The sequence below is a fragment of the Micrasema longulum genome, unplaced genomic scaffold (assembly GCF_059751315.1).
Source record: "Micrasema longulum isolate JH-2025_06_02 unplaced genomic scaffold, ASM5975131v1 h1tg000725l, whole genome shotgun sequence".
Classification (NCBI taxonomy): Eukaryota; Metazoa; Arthropoda; class Insecta; order Trichoptera; family Brachycentridae; genus Micrasema; species Micrasema longulum.
Window position 1 is genome coordinate 1,743,447 of NW_028277921.1, and position 23,686 is coordinate 1,767,132.

Here is a 23,686-nt window from a genome sequence, read left to right on the forward strand (position 1 = left end):
GGTATTCCTTTTTTTTTTTTACGCCTCCACTCATTTGCGAGTGATTTTGGCTCTTAGAAACAAGAATAAGAAATTTAAAGAATATACGCTTCAGTGAACGACAAAAAACCCATACCCACGAAAAAATATAATATAATGTGAGGTAGTTAAAATCAGTATGAAAAATGTGACAATAAAACATTATTACCGTCTTAATTAAACGTAAACATAACATGAAATTTTGGGCCAAAAGTAAAGAGAGACATTCAATTAGACTTATTATTTAAATTTGGCAAATAATATTTAACAAATTTAAATATTTTTATTATTTGTCCTTAAGAATTTAGTCAGAAGTAAATAAGTATCCAAATCATTCTGGGCGAGTAAAAATTTTACGTTAAGAGGGAACGTATTATATTCTTCACAAATATTTTGAAGGAATTCGCTTCTTTCGTAGAGGGGACAGTAAAAAAACAGATGATCTAATGTCTCATCGTCCTTTTCACAGAGTCACATTGCCGAAGTAAGGACGCCTATTCTCGATAAATGCGAGGCAACGAGACAATGTCCTATTCTCATTCTTGATATTAAAGAGATGTTCAATTTTGATTGCTTTTCGATTTCAAACCATGGTGTAATGGGGATGGAGCATTGAATACTCTTATAAAACAACCCAGTCGAGGAATTCAGCCAGAAACTTGTCCACTCAGATCTGATTTTATTAATTATAGTTGGTACACAATCATCAGTAGGACGACTGAAGGAGTGAGAGATGCTTCCATGAAGGCATGCCTCCTTTGCTAGGTGATCAACTCTTTCATTTCCAGAAATTCCGATATGCGAAGGGATCCAACATAAGGTCACCATATGTATCTTTGTATGAATGAATAAATTTTGTTTTTTTTTTCTTCACAAATGTAATATTAGAATTACTATAATTTAAAATAATAATACCAGAAATACTTTATGCTATTCTTAATCGGAGTTTTTTCTTTGTTTTATATTTTTTAACATTTCAGAGAAGGGAATACGGAAGTATTGATTGTCTCGTTGAAACGATAACTTTACACACTGTGTAACATTTACCATTATGCCTACGTTTGAACATCCATATTTGTTGATTTTCGTGTAGTTGAAGAGCTGAAACCTTAATTGATACTGGTGAGATTTATCTGACTGAATTTTTTCTCCCACTAAGAAGGCAACGCTTGAAAATATTTTAAAAATTTTATGCGTCTTCTTCTTTGAATGGTTATTAACCCTGTAAATGCCTAGACTTTTATATGCCCTTCGCTTAAATGTTCTCTACCTCTGTGTTGTAATATGTTAATTTCAATAAATTTCTAGGAGGTTCAATCCAGTCGCTATCTACAAAAAAAAATCCTACGTAGAAATATCTCAACGAATAAGGAAAAAGTTTTTTGGGCATAATATGTCTAGGAACTCCTTATATAAACCTAATTTTAATTATCATTTTATACGAATTCAATATTATACCATTTTACCAGTGATTGAATATTTATTTTTCTTTGCAAAATTTGTATATTATGTGACTAGAAAACTCACATACTCAAATCACATTCTATGGCCATATGCCAAATATGTTTTTTAATTTAGCCTTTGTCCGTTTAAATAATTTAATAGCAAGCGTTCTTTCCTATAATGCAAACGTTCTCGGATTCGATTCCCGACATGGTTGACATAAAATATTATTTTACACTGCAGTATTATTTGTTTCTCCTAGTCCACAAACAAGAATAGTGAACTAACATACCCTATCAGAATATTAAATTGATGGTGACGGCGAAACTGATTGTATTTTAGAAACAAGTTTTTTTTTTAAATGAAGTATCCTTTCACGTTTTTGCAATGTGCGACTCTGAGCACAAGAGGTATTTTATAGTTCTTAGACTGGTACCCGAAGCGTAGAATCAATAATCTTGCCAACGGAAATGTAAGAAAAAAATATCCAGATACTCGATGCAGTGTTTTATGCAACACTAGGGAAGTGATGATGATATTAATTTATCGGATACAATAAGAAAAGCGGTAAAACATTTCTTATTACAGCTGGTAACTATTTCAAAAATAAAAAAGAGTTTTGAGATTTGCTACTCTCTAAAACTAAACATAAGATGAAACTAGTTTTGACTATGTACATAGTTCATTCTTTATCTCCTCGGAACACTTATTTAAATTACGTCGCCGTACCTACAATAAAATTAATCGACTGCAAAAGCTCGCGCTTATTACAAGATTGTTTCTAGAAAACTTTTCTAAGTAGCATATCTTAAAATTTTTCATTTTCACCTAATGTATTTCCAAATTCTTAAGTAATTTGTATTACGAGTAATCCCAACTCCATAGGAATACAGAATTGTGTTTAATTGGGACAAATAGAGTACTATTAGGTACAACAAAACATCATAAAAAATACATATAATGTAGTCATAATATCATATAACATCAATTGACAAAACATATTTGAAAAAATCAATTTCACAAATCTATAAAGAGAATTTTAAAAAATCTACAATGAAAACTCCTAAATCAATATTTCTTTTTTATTTTATTTAGCAAAGTATCTACAATAAAAAAATAAACATGAACTAATAAAACAACAAAATACATTTAAATGTGTACTATTAGTACAGTTTTTATAAGACAGGTTGTGCGTGCATCAAAATTTTGAGATATCATATTTGAATATTTATTTGAACGTGATAAATGAGGAATAACATGAAAGTACGCGGTAAATGTTAAAATCAGGGTGATCCTCTTCTCCTCGTCTACATAACAAAGCTTTGCCTTGCCTTTGTATGCAGATTTGCGCTCGTCTATAAAATATGAGAGCTTCTGTACTTGAGGCTTTTATAATTATTACACTATAGTCTTAAGGTGTGTTGGTACATTGTTCTTTATCTAATATAAAGCTAGAATCTTTTATATTATTTTTTTATATCTCTATCAATATCCATGAAATGCGGTTTGTTAACAAATTGATTACTTTCTCGATGTTTTACCATAGTATATTGTATGCCATTGACATGGTAAATCTAGTCACCAGAATATTTTATTTTTTGTTTTATTTTATTTTTCTCATAAAAACAAATCACATTATAGAATGTATACAATGGTTTCAATATGTCGGTAGAAATGCATATATAAAACGTGTCTCAATTACATTATAAGGATAACGTTTATTATTACATAATAGTGTTAATGCTAATTACAGTTAAATGTCATTTTGCGCCGGTTCGATTTACGCCGATTTACAATTACGCCGGTTGGTGCCAGCGGCGGCGTGAGATTCTCCGGTTCAGCCGACAACAGACGACTGTAGGCGCCGCGATTCTAATAGTAGACACACTTTTACACGTTGCTTTATTATATTACTATGTACGTGAGCAGCCTATTGAGTGTGTGAAATTGTTTCTGAGTTCGTTTTCATTTTGTTTTTAAGAAAAATAAAAAAGTATGATTATATTTTTTATTTTATTATTATTAAAATTAAAAGAATATTAAAATATTTGAAGTTTATGATATGATTTTGCAAGAAAGGAAGCAACAATCAAAGCAAATTAAATTGGATGCTTTTTTTCAAAAAAGTGTGAGAATTTAATTTAGTACCGACGAACTAGTGAGTTAGTATTTAATAAAAAAAATGATTATTTATGTTAATAGATTATTATTAATTTTGTAAACGAATTTAAACTGTCTTAATTAAATAGATTTACAATTTATTTTGAATATATATGGGGTATTTTTAATGTGTCACATCATATTTATATGCACCAAAATTATCAATTAAATCAAATAAAGGCGCAAACTTGATAGCGTGATTCAATAGTTTAAAAGAAGAGAAAAGTCTAGTTTGAATTATTCACAAGTCATTTACATGCCATTTTTTATAGTTTTTTTTTTTATGTATCAAGTATGCTTGCCAAATTAAATAACAGATTTTTCAGACAGCTGAATTATTAATTTTCAGCGCAATGGTTTCAGGTTCAATTATCGACATGGTTGACATCACTGAACAGATAATACACGTTGACATAAAATATTTATTTTAAAACGTTCTTGTTCACTTAGATATTATATTGTCTCTGTGAACTGGCACCTGAAACGTAAAACTAATCATCTTACCTATTTGTAACAAAAAATAGATTGAGACACTGTTGGTCTACCAATGCACCGTTTATGCACCATTATATACAGGTAGGGAAATGACGATGTATTTACTAAACATTTTGTGCAAACATGTTTTTTATAAGCAAAGCAATTTTTTTTAAGCTAATATTTTTTTATCGAGAGATTGAGCATATCCAATTACCAAATTAATAAAAAATATTTTCTCTTAAAAAGTAGACGTTAAAACGTATGGTTCAAGTAAAAATATTAAGTACAGCGAATACATTTTTATTATCTGCTGAAATTTAAGTCCTTTATAACATAAATAATGCGTTTTAATAGGGTAAACATTGTTTCATTAACCTGGTCATAATATAACGCTTCTGATTACCAAGATAAGATCGGAGGGATTCTCCAAAAGAGCCACTTGCCCCAAGGGTATAAATTTGATCCAAAGCCTCCGATATCCAAATAGAGGGTAAACTTAATAATCTTCCACGCCGTGCAAAGAAGATTATGTAGTTTGTGGCGGATAAAGGATACATTAAATATATTGTTTACGTGCCTACATATTGCCTTTTTAAAAAAAAAAAATATGGTCGCTGGTAGTTTATGGCCACACATGTACATTTCATATGAATATAAAAAAAAACCATTTCAGGTAATTTTTTTTAATGTATCTAATGTTTGCCTGGGACGTTTAATAACGTTATTCCTATACTAGATACATAAACAATATATCAAGTATTTGGTTGCACTCAACAGTTCATGCATAAAAGGTATAAACATATTTCCTTTGTTCATATTTATTTCTGCGCAACCCGTTATTACAGATACGACACAGCTGGCAGCTGTAAAAAAAATTCAAAAAGTTCTTTAAAATGTAATTAACCATCTGCTTATCACATAAATTGAATTGTATTTACGAATTCTAACAGAATTCTAATGGAGCATTCTAACAGAGACCCTCGACGCAGATATATAAATTAAATGCAGAATTGAGGCAGCAAGAGCTGCTTTTAACAAAATGAAATCCCTCTTCTGCAATGATAATCTGAACTTGAAAATAAACCAAGATTGTTAAAGTATTATATGTGGTCTGTATTGTTATATGGCTGTGAAACTTGGACTCTGAAGTCACTATGAACAGGCTGGAAGCTTTTGATATGTGGTTACATCGCAGAGTTAGAACGAATAGAACACTCTAACCATAATTAAAGTTCGTACAATTTCGTATCTGGGGCATTTAAAGCGTGGGGAAAAATACCACTTGCACCGTTTAATTTCAAAGAGTAGGTTTGAGGGTCACCTAAAGGCTGCCTTGGCTGCGTAATATACGAGACTGGGACTGTGGAGCAGATTTTCCGGGCTGCACACGACAGAAAGACCTTCGCCAGAGTGATTGCCAACGTTGGGAATACCTGACAGGGCACTAAGAGAAGAAGAAGTATTTACGAATGCGTAATTGAATAGTTTCTCGTCATACGCGGCGGCATTATTCTTCGTAGCGTCACATCTAATCACGACGAAAGTCGTTCAGATAATAAAGATATGAAAGGGAATTAATTACTCAAGAATTTGAATTTCATTTATCAAATTGATTGATAAAATTTCACTTGTACAATGTGTTTAAAAAAATATATATATTAAACGACATTGAATGTTGCAAAGTCCATTCGCAATATTGCGCGATACCTATTTTTCATCTGTAAATAAATAACAATATTTTGAGATTGTCCAAATGTTTGAAGAGAGTCCTAGGGAGTCATTAAGATTGACAAATTACAACAGGGATGGAGAACATTTTAGATAAGGGAATATGGAAGTCTAGGCATTTACAGGGCTTATGGCCTGTTATTGGCTGGTTTAAGTGGCCACTTTACACACTTTGTAACATTCTATTGGGTTGTGGTCCCGTGGCTAGCATCTCAGACTCACGGCTCAAAGGTCCGTGGTTCGAATCCCACTCTACCCAACTTGAGTTATTTACAACTCGTTGAAAATGTCCCTCAAAATGAAATATTTGGGTAAATCATAAGAACGCAAATATTTCATTTTATTTAAAAATTTAAACATCTTTATTTCTTAGATTCTTCCATCTGTTGATTTTAGTGAGGTTAAGACCTGAAACCTTTATTGTGAAGAGATTTATCTGATCGAATAATTTCACATACTAGGCAACGCCTGAAAACAGTCTTCTAATTTTTAAACTTCTTGGCCTAGTTTTTTTTATTACAATACTTATTGACAAACAAACTCCAAATCTTGTATTGATCATTTTGCCTATGTGTAGATATTAGAATTTCGTACCTTCTTTAATCTACTAATATTTGTGACGTAAAAGGGTTGAATTTTTTATTCAGTGCTTGTGATAACGATTTTTCATGTATTTCTTTTATTATTTTATTCATACAAGTACATACATATTTCCAAAAAAATAAAATAATAACGTATCCCTTACTCTGTGAGGCCAAGAGCCCTGTATTGAGTTGAGATACAACATAATGGAAAGTGGAAGCATGTACATTATTAAACAAAAGGAAATAATAATATTGAAAATGATTACTTAAACACATACATATTTCAATAAACATCTGGACAGCTCGCTTAGTAGTGTATACATCTATGCAATATCTCACAGCAGTATCCTGCAATGGTCTCTTCCCTTAGACAAAATCCAAATGTGTACATTTCTCTTAAAAATAGCCTTCGTTTTAAAGAACTTAATATGTTCATCCAGGGCAGTGAATACTCTTAGGGCCACAAAAGAGACATTTCTCTGACGTACGTGTTTTTAGTGTTAGTAAATTGGAATTAGGATCCATGTATTTAAAGGATTTTTGCAATTATTTAACTCCCATAAATGGTATCTTTGTGTATATTGTTAGTCTGTTGAAAAGATTTTTGTTCTCTGTCTCGTCGCTGTTCCATTATGAAGAGTATTCTCCATTTCCAAATATAAATAGGCTTCTAGTACCCATTGAAGTGTGAAGCCCCACGACTCCATTAAAAGTAAGCCGATCTAAGAAATATAACTTCAGCTCACCATAGGCTTATTTCGGCTTAGAAAGTATTACAAATCTCTTTTATATTCATATATAAATCTCAAACTCTCTAAGAATTATTTTGACACAGAATTAAAAATAGTTACATCATTATCAATACTAATTTATATCGTGGTCCTGTGGCGGTGTTTTAATATTATTTTTTTACGTGCATCTTTGTACATTGTTTCTCTTATTGCCCAATGGTAGTTTCTTTAATCCAACCAATAAAATAAAGGCTGTTATTTTTATATAATTTTAAATTCAACATGTATACCAGAAAGAAATAGAAATAGCAATAAGTGTTAATACATTAATCAATATCAATACTTCAATGGACAAAGGGAAATAAAGAAACAGAAAAAGAGAGATTAAGGAAGAGAAAGGAGATGTTTTTTCAGGCATGATCTAAACAGAGCTATTGTGAAACATTTTTGTTAGTGGGTGGGAGTTCGAGTTCGTATGTTCGAGTCGCATGCACACTAAATAAGTTAGAGAAGATGGTAGAATGAGGAAGTTCAGTGTTTTTTTGAAAATATTATTTGTCAATACAATATAATTATTTATATCACTACAGAGATGGGTAGAATTTTTGTTTCAAGTTTATGGATATTCGAGCGTTTACAGGGCTTATGACCTGTCATAGGTTGGGTTCAAGTGGCCACGTTTATGTAGAATTCTACAACATTCCCCATTCCGCTTATCAGCGAATATCCATATCGGTGACATTTTTGGTTTTTAGTATATATGTCATGAAACAGGGAAAGCTTTCGCTAGCGCGTTTGGAGCGCCATCTATGTATTTGATATTGAGGTTTAAGTATTAAAGCAAATTACTTTATTTATGTAGCTAAGACTCTCCAAACGCGCTAGCGAAAGCTTTCCCTGTTTCATGACATATATACTAAAAACCAAAAATGTCACCCATATGGATATTCGCTAATAAGCGGAATGGGGAATGTTGTAGAATTCTACATAAAAGTGGCCACTTGAACCCAACCTATGACAGGTCATAAGCCCTGTAAACGCTCGAATATCCATAATCTTGAAACAAAAATTCTACCCATCTCTGTAGTGATATAAATAATAATATACCTACTCCCACTTGGGATAAAAAAAACCAGAATTGTGTGTGTATAAATATGTAAATATATATACATACCAAAAAAAAAAAAAACAAAAAAAAATAATAATAATAATAATAATATTGTGTAAATACAATATAAACCTAAGAAAAAAATTTAAAAAAAGAATTTATCAGCACCATGATTTTTTAAAGTTTTGTATTTCTGAAATTAATCCGCGTGTGACGTCTCAAATTCTATTACGCTTCTTCTCGATTAGTTCTGATTGACCCATTGACAGTAAGTACATCGGAAATCTTCCACAACTCTCTTATCATTAGTTGATTCATAGGAACTAGTGACGTCGTTCAAAGTGGTCCGTTTTTATTTAAATATTTTTTTATTTAACTGCAAATCATATTTCACTCCCATGTCTATCACAATTTGATTTCCATTTTCTAACACGTTTTTTACGACTAAATGGTCTTCTATTATTTTTTTTGGGTAAATCATATTTTTATTATTTTTAATCTGTATGATTCTAATTTAAAAATTAATAATATATTTTATAATGATAGGCTACAATAATTTACGGATGTATTTCATAAATAAGTTTTAATAAATCTTTTAAAAATATGACACTGCGTATAATAAACAGTAATCCTATTTTTATCAGACTTTTGAAGTCAATATTCATTTATTATATTTTTTTATTCAGCGCCTGTATTATTCTAATTAAATCGAGTTCTTTTTTAAATGAAACATCTTTTACTTTCGGCTATCTATATTTATTGTTGAACCACAACAGACTTAAATAATCAAATTTTAGTCATTGTGATCTCATCGGGAATCGAATCCAGAACCCCTCAGTCTTGGCTTATTATTTATATCATAAAATATTAATTTTATTTAAATATCTATATATTTAAATTACACTCGTATGATGTATTAATTCGATTATCTTAATTAAAAGCACACAAGCATTCATATTCGAACGTTTCTCGTAAATAAATAAATCATTATCATTGGAGCAGCATAGCATTTATGGAGGATAAGAAAACTATAATCCCTTTAATCAATCTTACTCAAAAATTGTTTTTTATTTGCTTAAGATTTCTGATTTTATATTTTGCTAATGCATAAAATTCATGACTAGGTAAAACTTTAGTTAGTATTCAGGCCATGTACCTACGTATTTCATTTTTTCATGAACATTCTCGAATTATAAAACTGATGTAATCCCATTGTTGTGATGTAGCAAGTAGGAAAAATCTACCTCACGGAGGTAGAAAAAAGAAAACAGAGAAAAAACACCGCTGGACTACAAATTAGTCGAAGGGGAATTTTATTTATTTATTTTATACTAATGTTCCAAAGGAATAAAATATTATCCTTCGCTTGGTATTATTTCAACTTATGGATACAATTTAAAACTATTTGTGTGAGAAAATTATGTGTTTTTATTGCTATAATTTGAGAAAAAATATCATAAAGCTCAACGTTAGAGCTGTTTCAATGGGAGCACGTACTTATATGTTTGAATTTTTCCACCACATACATAATCCAAGGTTTTTCTTAAACGCACGTAATTTATATGAAATAAGTCGAATACGATAAATAAAATATCCCGAATAATGTTTTGTGTAAATACATCACATCAATAAACCTTTGGAAAAGGTTCAAAAGAGATTGATAGATACTATTACTTGCACTTAATATATACGTAAGATTTCTTATGTTTTTTTTTTATTTATTTATTTATAAACCCTTCCGAGTTGCGTACATTTAACATAATTTTTTTATTATTTTTTTATTATTATTATTATTAATAAAACATATAATGCAAAATTTACATATTATACTCCCAGGAGTTATTTGAAACTCATTTGGGACCGTAAATAAGAAAAAACATTTTTTTTGACAATACATAGCATCATACAAATTAATACATCCAAAACGAAAAGAAAACATTATTGTATAAAAAACATAAAACACCATCTTATGTAAACTACATTAATAATTATCAATATCAAAAAGATTTAAGAAATATTTTTTGATTGCGACACTTCTGGATTTGTTATTGAGTTTTTCGTGTCTTAGCTCATCAGGCAGTTTATTATATTCGGAATGGCCAATATTTTCCAAGGACCTACTGTCAAACTTTGTTGAGCGAAACTTAGACACATGAAGATTCCTTGAATAACGCGTATTGTAATTATGAATATTATGACCAAATGTGTGTTTTAAATTTGAATGAGCAGAAAAGTTGATGATATTTAAAATAGTATTGGTTATGTCATGCAGTGGCATTACCTTGAAAGGAAGTATCTTTGTTTGTCGGTAGATATCCTTGACATGGGAATCCCGTTGAAGTTCAAGAATATTTCTTAGAGCTCTGTTCTGAAGAACTTGTATTTCCGAGATCTGATTTTTGCGGGCAAAACCCCATATGCATGATAAATAAGATAGGTGGGAATGAATCAAAGCGTAGTAGACGGCAAACAAAACGGAATGAGGAAGCAAGCCTCGAAGTCTATTCAATACGCCAGTTACGGGTACTATTTTTGATTTTACATGCTCAAATTGGTAGCTCCATGAAAGTTTGGAGTCAATAAACAGTCCCAAGTATTTAGTTACGTTGGTCTTTTCAATATAGCCAGTTCCGAGAGAAATATTGATATTTAAGTCATGTTTGTTCCCAAAAATTATGTAACATGTTTTTTTAACATTCAAACTTAATTTATTTAATCTCATCCAGTCAGCTAGACTATTGAAATCTGTCTCCATTATGTTTCGAGTTCTTTCGGGTTACGAGGTTACGATTATGGTAGAAAATAACAGTATCATCGGCATACAATTGAACAGTACCCCTTAGACCCCACTTAGTAATGTCTTAGTAATAATATTTTTACTTTTTAAATTCATATTCTACTATTAATAATAATATTATTGAGTCTTTTGTTTAGTTTTGTGTGGTAGTTTATTGTATTATTTCAGTCTCTGGTTTATGAGTTTCGAATTAAGTTTGTGTTTATCCATTTAGTCAAAATAGTTAGGTCTTCATTTAGGTAATTGTTTGTTAATGCGTCAGTTTGATTTTTATCGGATAGTCAAATGTCATCGGCATACACAATAATTTTTCCTTTAAAATTTTTCAGTGATAAGTCATTAATATGTTCTTATAAAATATGTAATAGTGGACCCTAAATAGATCCCTGTGGTACTCCAAAATTAGTGTTTGAATTTGTCTTTTTTTTTCATTTGTTCAGTTTGATTTCAGTAGTTTATATTCTTGAAATTTTACTCCAATATCATTTAATTTTATCATCATGGTCTCAACATGTACCGTATCAAAGGCTTTTTTAAAATCTAAAATTACTATCTAAGAATCTAGAATTTCAGCATCCATGTTTGTTTGTATGTAATTTATTAAATTTACTAGGGCGGTTCCGGTTCCTTTTTTTTCTAGAAAACCATGTTGGTATAAGCATGTTATGTTAAGATTTTTCATACGACCTATTAATCGTTTATGTTAATATTTTTCAAAGATTTTAATAAAAACAGTTAAATTTGCTAAAGAAACTTCTGGCCTATTATACAGTAGGCCAGAAGTTTCTTCACATCTCCTTTTTTCTTGGCCGAAATTAAGTTTTGTTTGTGAATTTTTTCGATTTTAAAAAACTTAACACCGCAAAAAATATTTAGATATTTCGCTTTGTGAAAACTCTATGAAGTGTAGATATTATTCACGATATATTATTGTTAAAATTCACGATACTTGAACCGCTACAACTTCGCACATATATCGTTTAGCTAAAATTTTATTTCACCAATCGATAGAACTCACATGGAAGAACCTTCAGAAGAATTCCAATAAAAAAACGCATTAAATTTTTTTTTTTAGAAATTTTACTTTTTGAAAACGGTCCTCAATTGTCACCGGAGTTTGCTACGTCCGTTCTCTTATTACTTCATTCCGCATAAAGTCAAACCGTGATGATAATATGATACATAAAGTAAAAACTTTTTTTTTAACTTAGTTCGATAATCTATTAACAAATAAAAATATAAGTAATAACCACCGAACTGCCTCATTTATCCGCTCGCTTATTTTCCACGTTACTTAGTATTTTTTTGGCTAGTTCTTCAATTTCATAAATAATAATTGGCGTTAATTATATCGTCATCTTAAATTGTATTCATTTGAAATAAAAAATGGGTAAATATCCATAGTAATATTTTTTAAATACTTGTGGAATTGGTACTTCGAACCGTCAATGGAATTGAAAATAATCCCTGCGGACAGAGTTACGGTTGACTTCCATCTCTCTACAAAGGGTTAACAATGGATCTCTTACTTAGTGCATGTAACCTATAACACAAATTACTGAACAGAAACAAGGTAACTCGAGCCAAGGCTTACAAATTGGATTCAGGAAAATACCACAAGAACGGAAAAATACGATAAATCTAAATGAATTTCAAATTGTTACATCTCAACTCTTTTGTACGCGAGTTGAAAGGGTAGGGATCTTTTGTTTTGTTGCTTGTAAAGTAGAGGTTTTCATCGATTTCTTTAGAAACTGAATTCAAATACGCGCGATCTAGACGCAAAAATAATTGAAGTTCATTATAATATTTTATGGTTTGTATATATACTAAACAATATTTCCGCGAAAACGGAGTACCAATTTAGTTATTCATCATATTATCTTTATTACTGATTTTAAAAATCTAAAGATTCGAAACCTTGTTTCTCTTTGAGTTAGTATCATAAAATTCATAATTTCTTTTTAGTATCGTTTTAAGCGTATTTTTTTGACGTCGGTAATTCGGAACAAAATGTAGATTCTAACATAACGTTTACTTATTTTAAATAATCCTTTCGCTCCAAGCTTATGTACTTTACCCGGTCACCCAAACGCTCTAACATAATCGATAAATTATTATATCAAATTACGTAAATATGTAATTAAGTATCTACGTACTTGTGCATATAATATGAGTATACATACAAACACAAACATACTAATTCATTTATTGCAACCGTGAGGGAAAACGTTTTTGGAGAAAGAAGGAAAAATGGAAGGCTTGACATTTACAAGGCTTATGACCTGTCATTGGCTGGTTTAAGTGTCAATTTTGCTGTTTCTTAAGACAGATTTTTAAAAAAATCTAGAAAAATTTATCAACATGGAGATGTACTCGTATTTTGTCATGTATTTCGAGTTTGCAAAAATAGTACTAATTATGTATATATATGTATATATTTAACTATAACTTTTATTCATTAACCCTTACGGATATTCACTCTACAAATGTAATATATCCTTTTTTCATACTCTATTGTTGATAACAATATTTTAAACACCTTTTGAAAAGTTTGTCTGAGTCTTTTGTTTAGTTTTGTCTGGTAGTTTATTGTATATATAATTTCAGTCCCTGATTTATTATTCTCGATTGTCCTTGTCTCGTTTTAGAATGTTGTATGTGATATTGTTCTGATATTCTTGTATTATGTCCATGTTTTTTACATTTTTTTACAATATTAAGTTCTTTTTCTACAATTAACTTAAGAACTTATATATTTATTTATTTTATTTATTACGTATAATTTTAAATTTTCTTTTTTGTGTTAAACACATTTTTAAAATAAGTTTTTTTATTTTTTATTAAAGACTCCCTAAGCCAATTAATATGGATTGTCGGTAAAGATCCTTGACATGAAAACAAATAATCACACTACATGATTGTAAAATAATAATTACTACTAACTTAAATATAAGGAGCGAAAAAAAGTATAAATATAATACGTTTTCAAATAATAGTCAGAAAAATGTAAAAAAAGCAAAAAATAAGTACACGATATCGCAATTATAAGATAAAAAATAAATACAAAACCGGTATATCAAAATTAAAACAGAATTGTGTACATAATTAATAGGCATAAAGCCTTTAAAAAAAAAAATATTTCTTTACATGTTCATATCTATTTCCAACTCATGAATAAATTTTAAAGATTCAAGTTGAAAAAGCACATTAAAATTTAATTGATTAGTTATTTTAAAGAGTTTTTATATGGTGTTAGATAAGGGAGGTCATATACTAGCCTCTATATTTTATTTTGCTGTCGTTGTAGTCTGTTTATGTCATTTTGATTTCCTGTTCCCCATAGTTGTTGCATATAACATATTCTAGATTTGAAATACGCTTCCATTTTAAGTATATAATTTAGCACTAATAAGAGATAAAGTACCATTAATTTGTACGTAAACTTTTTTTAATGTGCGGTTATACATGAGTGGTTATCCTATCATATATAGTATATATCATTTTAATAAAATATTTTGTCAGGAACTTTTAACGTGCTGTTTTTATTTTATATGTTATTCTTTTCAAAGTTTTAGTTGTTGTGGCTCTAATTTGGAGCTAAAATTTCCACTCTGAAAGTTGTCAAAACATTTCTAAAAGTATGCTGTTTGTCTATTCATAGCAATGAAGTTGCGACGGTATGGGTGTCACATTTCCATAAACTTTACAAATGTTTGTTTTGATAGCTGTTATGGCTGCCGGGCTTCCCTTTTCAATTCCTAAAACAAGAAATGTTTTAACTGTTCGTTCATGTTTTTTATTTTCAAAAGGTGACCGTTTATAAATAATTTGAATAAATATTTATTTATTCATTAATAATTTTAAATTATCATAATTAATACAGTATAAACAAAAACACAAAAATATTATCATTTACAATAATTCGCTTAACCAATTTATTTGGCTAATCCGTCATCTTGCTAGTTCAGCTAGTGTTGCGGACTCACGGATCAGAGGCTCGAGGCTTAAACCCCTTTTTGCCACAACTCGATTCCCATATTCTTGTAGTGATTTATTTAAAACTCATTGAAAATGGCTCTGAAATCGAAATATTTGGGTAAATCGTAAGAACTCTTTTTTTTCTTTTTCTCAATGTAGGTATACATGCTCGCACAATAAACTACTGCTACTACTGTATATACATGTATGTAATTACATAATATTGATGACATTTAAGTTTACTCGTTTAACTATAGACAGAGAGAAAAAAATATAATAACTACTGATTTTATTCAATACTGCTAGCTTAACTATAGTCATTCAATAATAACAAAAACAGAAACATCAACAAAAAAAAACAAATACACATATTTTAACTAAATAATTTTTCTTCGGTCTTATAATCAACTAAATTATTCATATGTCTACTATCATATTCATTCTCATTAACATGTCTTTTGATTATTACTTATTTCTGTAACCCAGCATCATTGAACCTATTTTACACTACGCCGTGAATGAACTCTTTATCTACATAAATATATTATTTATCCTTTTATATTTCGGTATTTTTTATTTCTTGCGTGGATAAACTGTAGTATATATTTTTTTATTAGAATATTTAAAACAAACTGTTTTTCGTTTTAATTCTAGATTTATTAAAAAAACCGTGAAGCTATATGAAAAAGAAACAATAAAAACTCTCTTTAAAAAAATCGATTTAAACTGAGATTAAAAAAAAACCCTAGTATTTCAGAAAGAATTTACTATGTAGGTACGTAGATACAGTTGAAAAATAAACAAAAAATTGGGCGTAGCGTAGAAAAAATCATTTTATCTTTTTGTATGTTATGTGCCCAAAAATGTTGCATAAACTATGATCCTGGGTGTGAGTCACCCGAATGCACTTTGAACCCACTTACCTCAGCCCACGCGCAAGGCACTACTAAAACAAAGCAAGTTATCGATACGTTAGTCTGTTTACTCCTGTAGCTCAATCACAAATAACTATCGACGAGCTTAAAAACATGCTAAGCATTCGAGCGATCACGATGAACAATAATGAACATGCTTAAGCTATCGCAGTCATAAGTCAACGCGTGTATAATCTCTAAATTAATGCTCGTGTCGGTTTGCTTTTTGTTTTCCTCATAAATAAACACAGTTCACTGGCAAAAATCGGCGTTTACTATAAAAAATAATACAATATATTGCATTTGCAAAAAAGTAAGGAGTATCTAAAATAAAAAAAGTGAAAATTAAATTACAATTACTACGGCGACTGGTTTTCTTGACATTTGGCTTGCTAATCGCCGGCTAAATGCAATAAATAGCATGATTAATAATAAATAAAGAAATAAAAATAGCAGTTTAGGAATATTTTCCATATTTGCATTGGTAAAATTCAAATATGTGATTGCGCAGCAGGATTATACGTCGCGAAACGTAAATATTTTGACATTTAATATTAGGTGTTTACGGATGTTCTATTGTGATCGCGAATACGATAAACAACACTGGTAAGAAATTGTTATCACGCTTATTAGAACGTCGATAGTTATTTGTGATTGATCTACTGTTACTGAATGGAAGGGGATGCTATGTTGTCGATTTTATAAGTAGTGAGCGCTTAAAAATGTGCCGGGCGTTTGATACCCAAGTTCATAACGCCAGTTTAACAATATTTTGAGTATGTCAAAGTGTTTGTTTACAATGTTGGATTCCTTATGAAGTATTGAAGAAAGGTGTATTTTCAGTCAGAATGTTGAACGTTACACAGTGTGTAAAGTAATAACTTAAACTTAACGTGTCTAATTATTGTACGTCATGAACTTCAAAGTATTTTACTTTCTACGTTTGCGTGGAAGAGGATTACGCGTAATATCTTGTTTATTTTTTTTTAAATTATTTTTCTTTTAATTGAAAATTTATTTATAAACCCTTACGGATTATTACATTCATTTTACAAAAATTATATAAACATTTTTCATTCATACTATGTTGTTCAAAATAATATTTTTTACATTTTTTGAAAAGTTTATCTGAGTCTTTTGTTTAGTTTTGTCTGGTAGTTTATTGTATAATTTCAGTCCCTGGTTCATTAGTATTGATTGTCCTTGTCTTGTTTTAGAAAGAAGTATATGGTATTTGTCTGATATTATCGTATTAAATCCATGTTGACTACATTTTTTACAAGTTTTAGTTCTTCGTCTACAATTACATTAGTGGCTAATTTATGGATAAATTTTAATGATTCTAGTTGAAAGAGTTCAGTTTTAATATTATATATATTATTTGTATTCGAGAAGAAATGATCAAATCTGAGAATGTTGCAAATAACCAAAATATTGGAATTTTTGGTTATGCATTTCACTATCGCACACGTATCGCACATATCGCGTACTATCCCGCGTATAGCGTGCATCATATGAACTCAGATTATCATTCCACATACAAAATGAACACTCCTACCTGCCCTACCTCTGCCTGTGGTTACAATAGAGAGACTCAGATTAAACTATACAGGAAGCAGACCCGCTCCGTACGTTTTAAATTAATGCCTTTTTTTCTAATTTCTCCAGGCGGAAACCAATTTGCGAGCCTTTGCAGTCCTACGGGTAACTTTGACCATTTTCAGCGTATGTACTTTAAAATACATAAAAACGGCTTCCAAAAGTTAGTTGAAATAAAGCTAGAATTGAAACATTACCCAGAACTGGGTTAATATTTTTATTTATTTCGGAAACATACGTACAGTACAAAGAAATAACTCAAAGATCTATTTTTCTTCCTGGAACTTTCCCAAATCATTCCCTTGGTAGGTTGGGATCAGCTCTTCTAGTTCTTAATGACGGCCCTTAATTAATCAATTAATTTATTTACAAGTAATTCAAATAGATCAAGTCAAATAAGGAATCTTGTGTTAGAAATACCAGATTGTAAAACGAAGCTCGCACAGGGACATGCATATTTTATAGGCCCAATTTTTTTTCTTTTTTTACTGATAACATTTCATTGATTCCAAACTTTAAAATTTTCCTTCGTTTAAAAAACACGCACTATCCTGGATTCAAACTAAAGATATGATCTCTTTTTTTCCATAATATATTTTGTTGCCCTTTAATAATAAGAAATATTTTTATGTTTTTTTTTTATTATTGATTTCCTTTTTCAATTACTATAAAAATATACCATATAATCTTTTACAGAATATTTTATTTACTCTTTCTCATGTAACACAAAAATATTATAGCTGTCTTTTTATTATAGAAGCCAAAATTCATTAACATTTTCTTGTATATCCACGAACAGGCCTTGTGGGATTTTTCGTTTACTATTTTTACTTGTAATATGTATTTCATTGCTATGTAATTATCCTTTATTTTTTGAATACTCTGTTTTACCTCTTATGTTTATTGTAAATAAAAACAAAAAATATTTTTTTTAAAAAGAAAATTAAAAAAAATATTTACGAACTGGTATTATAGTCACTTTTTGAAAAACAAATTTTATTTTTAATATCAATAGTGAAATCCGCATAGTTTGCACTCAAAATAAATGCTCAAAACTTTATTGATATTCCATTGTAACAACTTGCTATTTTTACTAACGGGCTCAATCCATAATTATTAAATGCTTTTTTCTCTGCGGTATTTATCTTGTGCTGTAATTAATACTGCGAAATGGGTATTTTAGCATGCTGTTGTGGGGCGAAGATATTAATGTCTACATAATATTTTGCCAACAGGATGAAAAGAACCAAATCCTCACGACCAACTGTTGGATCACTCAGACTTGGATCGATCATCATCTCAAGTGGAATGCCTCCGAGTTCTCAGGAATCACTGTCATCAGAATGCCGTACCTCAGGGTCTGGAGACCAGACATCATTCTTTATAACAAGTAAGAGGAAACGTTAATTTTGTTTTTCATTTCCGGGATTTTTGTACTCATTTCCGTTTTTTCCTGACTAAAAAATCGTATAGGAAAAAAATATTATATGAAAAACCAATGTACAAATATTTTTCACGCAGATCAAACTTGATGCACATCGGTTCGCCGTTTACCTACATTGATATGATGTTTAGAGTAATTAAATAAAACTTCTGATTTCTTTATTTTAATTTCGTGGCTTAGATTACGTTTTAGTTTATTACGTAAGATATTTTTTTTTCTCATTCTCATTGTTTCTTTTTGTTGGGTGTTTTTTTTTAAGGAATGAGGCCGAAAGAGAAAGATGATTTATTTAATCTTAAACCACTTTTTATGGTTTAAATAGATAATTTAATTGAATTCTATTAGTTCAAATGCGATAGCAAAAACAAAACGCAATTAAATGAATCTTCCACTTTTCATATGTTATGCATCACTTCACATTTACGGTCGTTCTTCGTCTTCCAGTTACTCTTGGTAGGAAGGTTCCTTAAAAATCGAGACCAATTTAACACAATGGTGAAGTATAAACGTTCTACAAATACCGATAAAAATACAAGAAACGGATTAAGAATAGTTAATTTTATTTTCAAAATCGCTATGGATATTGTGGAGAATCGTTTTTATATATCACTTTATAAAAGAAAATAAAATAAAGTATGTCACTAGAAAACGCGACATGTTTGGCATTGATAGTTGTGACGTTAAAATTTGTGACCATGTTCTATGAAATTTTTGAATAGTTTGGAGCAAAGTTAAAAATGAACATGAATCGTGACGTATTAGGGGCGTGGCCAATGCAATGGCCGTTTTTGCGGGAATTCAAAATTTACAAATATTGTTTGTGCTGGTAATAAGTAGCTACTTTTTTTTACTGGACAGTATTTCACAGACCCTTTTTACTTTAAAAATGTTTTAAAAAAGTTATATTTCTCTATTGTTTTACCAGGACAATATTGTCGCCGTGACACACACACGGAAGGTTACGGGCTGAGCACAAAAAAATATTTTTTTGAAGCCTAGGTGTTCTGCGCTGTGATTGATAATGTCCAATCAATTTAATCCCAGTCAGTGTAGCATTAACTTACATCTTTTCCACAATCCAATGAAGTTCATATAATGTACTTCTGGATTACCTTCTTTCAGCGAAAAGATGCCAAGGCTACCAGATTACGGAGAACTATTTAGGGCGGTTTTTCTCGTTCGACAACGAGCAATTTTTCCGTGTATGTGAGCACCACTAAGTATGTAGACTTATGTCGTCAGATGCGATGAGCGGTATGTGGTTGGCAAGCAGTAATTGGGCCTCCTAGTTCATTGTAGTGCAAAAAAACATTTTTTTTAAACACACACGAACGCCTTTTTAGTTAAAACCTCATACTCGCTTTGTTAAGAATTTGATTACAAACTGTATGAAACACAAAAATAGAGATTTTTAAAACATACAATCTGTATATTTGGTTAGTTATTTCAGCAATTGTAACCGAATAACTGAACAAAATTTAATTAAATTTTTAGATTATACCTAAAAGTTAAAAATAGATGAATGATAAAAAGAAAAATATCGCCTGCCCCTTTCTGTCTCATTTCACGAATATAAACTCCACTCATATAGACTAGTTTTATAAAAATATTGTTTATTAATAAATAAGTTTAAAACGTGTATTCATTTACCATGAAATTATATTAACTAGCTAAACATTGCACCAATTGCTTATAACACTGAATGCCCTACTGAAATAAACATTAGTAGGAACACCAACTACTTCTTCTTAGTCGTTATTCATGACAGAGCAGTTGTTGTCACGTTGGCAGGAGGGAAGCACGTCGTTACGATCCGCCTCCATCCGCTTCTATCTACAGCGCTTCTAGAGGCCTCCTGAAGAGGGATGCCAGTCGCTTTTGTCGCCAAGTCTGCCCATCTGGTAGGACTTCTTTCACGAGATCGAGTTCCCTCTACTCGTCCTTGTACCATTAATCTTTCCATATTGTCTGTTCGTCTCGTAAGATGGCCGGAGTACCTAAAATCACGGATTTGTACAGTGGAAGAAAGACGTTGTTTAATAAGCAGTTCTCAGATTATAGAGGCATTAGTCCTGTGGGCTGTCCATGGTATCCGCAGTATTCTACGCCAGCACCACATTTCAAAAGCGTATATCTTTCCACGTTTCTGCGGCGTAAAAAAGGAACATTTTGGGTTTTTGACCATTTTTATTTTGGTAGACTTGATGATACTACGCTATTGCCAAACTTTTTTCAATTTCTCCAGTGCAGAGCGAGCCATGACATTTCGTCTCTCGATTTCAACAACACACCCTCCTCTTTTTACTATCATAGAACCCAGATTAATATATCCATTAACAACCTCACAATTTCCAATTTGAGTTTATAGGAGCATTTTTGTATTTTCCCTGCTTTTTAAAAAAAATTGGAGATACAGTATTATTGACCCTGCTTATAATGCACAAGGTTTATATTTCACAAGTGGATTTGTTTCCTAAGAAAAATTTAGGAAAGGGAGGGAATTTCGGCTGTGGACCGTTATAGGAACTTCTCCGCATTTGCATACTGAATTTAATTTCAAGAGTATTCTCCGTATTAGAATGGAGAATTACGTCTCAAATATTTTTATAAGATATTTGACATCTAGCAACACACGAACACCCACATCAAAAACTCCAAAATTTTCTTCTTTGATTTAAAAAAGAAAATTATAATTAGTATTTTCTTGTAAAAAGAAAGTTCACTTATGGCATTTTCATTATTGGCAAGGAGAGTAGTGTCATCAGCGTATCTCAAATTTTATATTCGTCTTCCATTAATATAGATGCCCTTGTCCGAGTTCTCCAATGCTATTCTCATTACATATTCTTTATAAATAGTAAATAGTAAGGTTGACAAGACGAAAATACATCCCTGACAAACTCCAGAACAAGTTCAAATACATCCGTACACAACACACACTACAGAACAGCGTATAACATTAAAGTAAGATTATCAATATTTTTCTTCAAGTTTCCCACCCTTAAATCTTACAATTAAAAAACATATAAAATTAATGTTTCGCGTTGCCTTTACGGTTATCGTACTTGGGTTGAATCGAGCTCGATAGCCAAATGCACAAATCACCAGTTAATCCTTAAGAAATACAGCTGCTAAGGCAGTGTTATTTATTCGCAAAAAAACCTTAGGGTTCGTTGTGAATCATCGCTTACTTTTCCCCTTTAAACTTTCTCAGGTAGTGAAGTAGAATGCTACTTATGAACCCTTTTCAATCAAACAAAGTTCCAAATCTTTATTTTCTCTTAGATTCTTTATCTTCTGCTTTCAAGGCCCTTAAATTTCCCAACCTTGTATGTATTTTACTTCACAAACACGTACAGTATATTTCAGTGTGTAAGTTTCTAACAAATACAGTTTGAAGTTGTATTAGTTTGATAATATAGAGTTTCGGGTATACCTAAATAAAATTTCAGTCCGCTACCGGTTCGATTAAACGGCTTCGTATTTTAGCTGAAAGTTTTAAGCTCACATACTTTTTTCCAAGTCTCGATGTGTAAAGTTTCTCAGCAACTCTTTGAGACTAATAATATTTTAAATACTTGATTTAGTAGCTTAATTTGTTTGTAATACACTTTTAAAATAATTAAGTACTAAAGGTATCGGTATTATAAATTAAAGTATTTTACGCAGGCTGTGTTGTATATAACAAACGGTGACACGTATTTAAAAGGCCATTCTTTGTATAGTTAAATATATTATATTACAATCGCACACTAAAAAGGGTGTGGAAATGCGGTAGTGAGAGATTGTGGTGATAAACAGTTGTGCTAATGAGGAGTTGCGTTGTATGGATATTTAATGTACAAAAAAACTAGAATTATCCAGATAAATGAGTGCCTGATTTTATTGTTTTTGAAATAATACAACGAATTGGAATCACATTAAAAATTTACTTAAACATGTCTAGCAAAGTTGATTGCGCAATCAAATTGAAATTAAACTTCTCTATTATTTATTGCGTGATAACGATCTGGATATTTGGCAATCCAGATGACTGGAGTTCAGACAAACGTAGTTCTACTGTATTTGAATATTTTGTTTTTTGGATTTACTTTTCGGACAAGGGGTAACGGAGAGAGGAGTTGCGTTGATGAGTAGGCAGTTGTACTACATCACCCGCTGACTGTGACTTTTTGTAACTGTCGCGTTGTCACTGTGGGTGCGCTCACTACTCACTACTGGTGACAAAATGTTCATTTAGCGATGGATTTCGAAGAGGTGGCAGTGATTTACGCTCTTGACTAACGCAGAACGAAAATTAAACTAAAGAAACAGTACTGGGTACATCCCATATACAATGAACGATTATTTATTTATTTATTTATTCACACTCTTTATCAAAATACAATTCCATATTCACTTTGCCCAGCTAACAAGGGTACATACCCCGTTCCAAGCTAGGCAATTACATTTTAATATATTATAATACTTAACAAATTAATATAGAGCACAGACAAACAAAATATAAACTTATTCGGATACACATTTTGATTCATATACATACAGACATACACATATATACACACATGTATATATAAATATACACATATATACACATGTACATACACACACACGTACATACACCCATGCGCATACACATACATACATTCATAAAAACATAGACAATTTATTTATGCGAAACTTCATGGTTGTCATCTATAAA

General features: G+C 30.6%; 1 protein-coding gene across 1 annotated transcript in view; it reads left to right on the forward strand.

Moving 5' to 3' along the window:
• The window catches only part of LOC148279415 (neuronal acetylcholine receptor subunit alpha-10-like), a 96,246-nt gene that overhangs the window by 17,795 nt on the left and 54,765 nt on the right, over positions 1–23,686 (forward strand). The window contains exon 2 of the mRNA XM_088230026.1: positions 18,776–18,930. Within this exon, the coding sequence (XP_088086152.1) occupies positions 18,776–18,930 (155 nt within the window). The remainder of the gene's footprint in view (positions 1–18,775; positions 18,931–23,686) is intronic.